This window comes from Oncorhynchus keta, chromosome 10, assembly GCF_023373465.1.
Source record: "Oncorhynchus keta strain PuntledgeMale-10-30-2019 chromosome 10, Oket_V2, whole genome shotgun sequence".
NCBI classification, from domain to species: Eukaryota; Metazoa; Chordata; class Actinopteri; order Salmoniformes; family Salmonidae; genus Oncorhynchus; species Oncorhynchus keta.
The window spans coordinates 52,008,775-52,014,277 of NC_068430.1; the positions used below are offsets into that span (position 1 = coordinate 52,008,775).

The following is a 5,503-nucleotide window of genomic DNA, read 5'->3' on the forward strand; positions in this document are numbered from 1 at the left end:
CATATTCGTCGCCAGACCCACTGGCTCCAGGTCATCTACAAGGCCATGCTAGGTAAAGCTCCGCCTTATCTCAGTTCACTGGTCACGATGGCAACACCCATCGTAGCACGCGCTCCAGCAGGTGTATCTCACTGATCATCCCTAAAGCCAACACCTCATTTGGCCGCCTTTCGTTCCAGTACTCTGCTGCCTGTGACTGGAACGAATTGCAAAAATTGCTGAAGTTGGAGACTTTTATCTCCCTCACCAACTTCAAACATCAGCTTACCGATCACTGCAGCTGTACATAGTCTATTGGTAAATAGCCCACCCATTTTCACCTACCTCATCCCCACAGTTTTAATTTATTTACTTTTCTGCTATTTTGCACACCAGTACCTCTACCTGTACATGATCATTTATCACTCCAGTGTTAATCTGCAATATTGTAATTATTCGCCTACCTCCTCATGCCTTTTGCACACATTGTATATAGACTCCCTTTTTTTCTACTGTGTTATTGACTTGTTAATTGTTTACTCCATGTGTAACTCTGTTGTCTGTTCACACTGCTATGCTTTATCTTGGCCAGGTCGCAGTTGCAAATGAGAACTTGTTCTCAACTAGCCTACCTGGTTAAATAAAGGTGAAATAAAAAAATAAAAAAATAAAACGTGACAAATAAACTTTGATTTGATATTGCCAAGAAACTAAAGATCTCATACAATGCTGTGTACTACTCCCTTCAGAGAACAGCGCAAACTGGTCTAACCAGAAAAGAAAGAGGAGTGGGAGGCCCCAGTGCACAACTGAGCAAGCAGACAAGTACATTAGAGTGCCTAGTTTGAGAAACCGATGCCGCACAAGTTCTCAACTGGCAGCTTTAAATAGTACCTGCAAAACACCAGTCTCAATGTCAACAGTGAAGAGGCAACTGGCCTTCTAGGCAGAGTTGCAAAGAAAAAGCCATATCTCAGACTGACCAACAAAAAGAAAAGATTAAGAATGTCAAAAGAACACAGACACTGGACGGAGGAACTCTGCCTTATCAGCAACCCCTTGCCGCTAGCCGATCTCTTCGCCAACAGCCAATGAAATTGCAGAGCGCCAAATACAAATCAACAGAAATCTCATAATTCAAATTTCTCAAACATACAAGTATTAGGCACCATTTTAAAGATACAATTCTCGTTAATCCAGCCACAGTGTCAGATACCAAAAATGCTTTACAGAGAAAGCTCCACAAACGATTTTGTTAAGTCAACACCAAGTGGCCATTTTTCCAGCCAAAGAGAGGAGTCACAAAAAGCACAAATAGAGATAAAAATTCATCACTAACCTTTGATGATCTTCATCAGATGACACTCATAGGATTTAACGTTACACAATACATGTATGTTTTGTTCGATAAAGTGCACATTTATATCAAAAAATCTAATTTTACATCGGCGTGTTACGTTCAGTAATGTTTTGCTTCCAAAACATGCTGGGATTTTGCAGAGAGCCACATCAATTCACAGAAATACTCATTATAAATGTTGATGAAAATTCAAGTGTTATGCATGGGACTTTAGATAAACTTTTCCTTAATGCAACTGCTGTGTCAAATTTCCAAAACACTTTACGGAAAAAAGTAAACCATGCAATAATCTGAGTACGGAGCTCAGAGCCCAAACCAGCCAAAATAAATATCTGCCATGTTGCGCAGTCAACATTAGTCAGAAATAGCATTATAAATATTCACTTACCTTTGCTGATCTTCATGAGAATGCACTCCCAGGAATCCCAGGTCCACAATAAATGTTTGATTTGTTCGATAAAGTTCATAATTTATGTCCATATACCTCCTTTTGTTAGGGCGTTTGGTAAACAAATCGAAACGCGCGTGCAATTTCCAGCGGAAAGGTCAGATTAAAATTCCAAAAAGTTATATTACTGGTTGTAGAAACATATCAAACTATGTATAGAATCAGTCTTTAGGATGTTTTTATCATAAATGTTCAATAATGTTTGTTACGGATACAGGTATCCATATGGTGCCTATTGCTTCAGTGTAAATTAACTGGTAAATAAGAGGTTTTGTCAGCGCTACCTCTGGAGGACAGTTTGAATTATGAAGTGGTCAAAGCTACTGTTCTTCGCACCTATGAGCTTATGCCTGAGGCATACCGACAGAGATTTAGGTCTCATAAAAAGTCTTCTAGTAAGACTTACGTGGAATTTGCTAGAGACAAGGGAAATCTGTTTGAGAAATGGCGTGCTGCTAGTAAGGTAACTGATTTCAACTCTCTCCGGGAGTTAGTCTTGTTGGAAGAGTTTAAAAATTGCTTACCTGAACGCATTGTAGTTTACCTAAACGAACAGAAAGTATCCTCCCTGGCAGAAGTGTCTGTGTTGGCAGACGAGTTTGTGTTGACGCACAAGAGTGTGTTTTCGGCTCAAACTGAGAGTAGAACCACTGAGTTGCCTACTTTTAGCCCTAGTCGGCCAGGAGTATATCAAGCACACCAGAAAAATGAACGTCTCGGTTTCTATTGCCATAAAGTGGGACATATGATTAATGATTGCTTCCTGCTTAAACGCACACAAGGGATGCCTCTTCGTGCCAAGCCGCCAACAGGTGTTGGTCTAATTCGTAGGGTTGTGAGGTCTGAAACTAAACAGGTGCCTCAGGCTAACTGTAGTTTGAAAGACCCAGTCTCCGACCGCAGTTATGAACCGTTCGAGGGGTTTGTGTCCCTAATGAATGACGAAGCGTCTCAGCGTCCGGTTAAAATCCTTAGAGATACCGGTGCCGCTAAGTTGTTTATATTGTCTGATGTGTTGCCCGTGTCCGACGATACATACTGTGGTTCCAGTGCAGGGTATTGAAATGGGTTTTGTCCCAGTGCCATTGCACTTTGTGAAAGTACACTCTGAGTTAATCAGTGGAATATTCAGAGTGGGGGTACGTCCTATGTTGCCAGTGTAAGGTGTGACCTTTATAATGGGTAACGATATTGCCGGAGGAAAGGTAGTACCTGTATTGGAAGTATTGGATAAAAGTGACCACTCTCTCTCGAATGAGCTGGCACATAGTTATCCACATGTGTTCCCCGCTTGTGCTGTCAAGAGGGTGAGGTGATAGATTTGTCGAACACTGTTCTGTTCAAAGAGGTTGATCAAGAGGATGGGTTGTGTGCTCTGGGAAGCTGATCACCTCTGACAAACAGCCCAGGAAAGAATTGAAGGATGTTGAACTTATTGCTGATGCAATACAGTTACCAGTCACTTGTGAGCAGCTGATTGCTAACCAAAAGGTTGACAACAAGCTTGCTAAATGTTTTTCTAGTGTTGTCTCATTGAAAGATGTGAAGAAGAAGAACGTGGCTTACTTCATTGATGGTAATCTCATGCGTAAATGGAAATCCCATGTTGACGCGGGTGGAGTTTGGAATGCTGTTTACCAAATAGTGATTCCTACAGCCTTTCGACAAAATGTGTTATCCTTTGCTCATGATCACCATTGGTCTGGGCATTTAGGAATCACAAAGACTTATGATCGGATCCTTCGACATTTCTTTTGGCTGGGTTTAAAACAAGATGTGGCTCAGTTCTGTCGGACATGTCACACATGTCAGATAACAGGAAAACCAAATCAAGTTATTCCTCCCGCTCCTCTTTGTCCAATACCTGTCATAGGTCAACATTTACATTTACATTTAAGTCATTTAGCAGACGCTCTTATCCAGAGCGACTTACAAATTGGTGCATTCACCTTATGACATCCAGTGGAACAGCCACTTTACAATAGTGCATCTAAATCTTTTAAGGGGGGTGAGAAGTATTACTTTATCCTATCCTAGGTATTCCTTAAAGAGGTGGGGTTTCAGGTGTCTCCGGAAGGTGGTGATTGACTCCGCTGTCCTGGCGTCGTGAGGGAGTTTGTTCCACCATTGGGGAGCCAGAGCAGCGAACAGTTTTGACTGGGCTGAGCGGGAACTGTACTTCCTCAGTGGTATGGAGGCGAGCAGGCCAGAGGTGGATGAACGCAGTGCCCTTGTTTGGGTGTAGGGCCTGATCAGAGCCTGGAGGTACTGAGGTGCCGTTCCCCTCACAGCTCCGTAGGCAAGCACCATGGTCTTGTAGCGGATGCGAGCTTCAACTGGAAGCCAGTGGAGAGAGGTGACGTGAGAGAACTTGGGAAGGTTGAACACCAGACGGGCTGCGGCGTTCTGGATGAGTTGTAGGGGTTTAATGGCACAGGCAGGGAGCCCAGCCAACAGCGAGTTGCAGTAATCCAGATGGGAGATGACAAGTGCCTGGATTAGGACCTGCGCCGCTTCCTGTGTGAGGCAGGGTCGTACTCTGCGGATGTTGTAGAGCATGAACCTACAGGAACGGGCCACCGCCTTGATGTTAGTTGAGAACGACAGGGTGTTGTCCAGGATCACGCCAAGGTTCTTAGCGCTCTGGGAGGAGGACACAATGGAGTTGTCAACCGTGATGGCGAGATCATGGAACGGGCAGTCCTTCCCCGGGAGGAAGAGCAGCTCCGTCTTGCCGAGGTTCAGCTTGAGGTGGTGATCCGTCATCCACACTGATATGTCTGCCAGACATGCAGAGATGCGATTCGCCACCTGGTCATCAGAAGGGGAAAGGAGAAGATTAATTGTGTGTCGTCTGCATAGCAATGATAGGAGAGACCATGTGAGGTTATGACAGAGCCAAGTGACTTGGTGTATAGCGAGAATAGGAGAGGGCCTAGAACAGAGCCCTGGGGACACCAGTGGTGAGAGCGCGTGGTGAGGAGACAGATTCTCGCCACGCCACCTGGTAGGAGCGACCTGTCAGGTAGGACGCAATCCAAGCGTGGGCCGCGCCGGAGATGCCCAACTCGGAGAGGGTGGAGAGGAGGATCTGATGGTTCACAGTATCGAAGGCAGCCGATAGGTCTAGAAGGATGAGAGCAGAGGAGAGAGAGTTAGCTTTAGCAGTGCGGAGCGCCTCCGTGATACAGAGAAGAGCAGTCTCAGTTGAATGACTAGTCTTGAAACCTGACTGATTTGGATCAAGAAGGTCATTCTGAGAGAGATAGCGGGAGAGCTGGCCAAGGACGGCACGTTCAAGAGTTTTGGAGAGAAAAGAAAGAAGGGATACTGGTCTGTAGTTGTTGACATCGGAGGGATCGAGTGTAGGTTTTTTCAGAAGGGTGCAACTCTCGCTCTCTTGAAGACGGAAGGGACGTAGCCAGCAGTCAGGGATGAGTTGCTGAGCGAGGTGAGGTAAGGGAGAAGGTCTCCGGAAATGGTCTGGAGAAGAGAGGAGGGGATAGGGTCGAGCGGGCAGGTTGTTGGGCGGCCGGCCGTCACAAGACGCGAGATTTCATCTGGAGAGAGAGGGGAGAAAGAGGTCAGAGCACAGGGTAGGGCAACCATTCGAAACATGTGGTGGTTGATTGTGTTGGACCGTTACCGAAGTCAAAATCGGTTAACCAGTTTCTGTTAACAATTATGTGCATGGCAACAAGATACCCAGAGGCCAT

At 45.3% G+C, this 5,503-nt stretch overlaps 1 protein-coding gene across 1 annotated transcript; it reads right to left on the bottom strand.

The window, feature by feature from the left end:
- Positions 1-3,809: 3,809 nt before the first annotated feature.
- On the bottom strand, positions 3,810-5,146 carry LOC127932691 (uncharacterized). The gene is made up of 2 exons (XM_052528953.1): positions 4,792-5,146; positions 3,810-4,598 (listed from the first exon to the last, which is right to left on the bottom strand). Exon 2 carries the CDS (start codon positions 4,551-4,553, stop codon positions 3,816-3,818), a length of 738 nt encoding a protein of 245 aa, XP_052384913.1. The 5' UTR covers positions 4,554-4,598; positions 4,792-5,146; the 3' UTR covers positions 3,810-3,815.
- Between the last annotated feature and the right edge of the window lie 357 nt (positions 5,147-5,503).

What these genes read in the sequence shown, in the direction of transcription:
- LOC127932691 (XM_052528953.1), bottom strand. Translation starts at nt 4,553, where the DNA reads ATGACGGATCACCACCTCAAGCTGAACCTCGGCAAGACGGAGCTGCTC.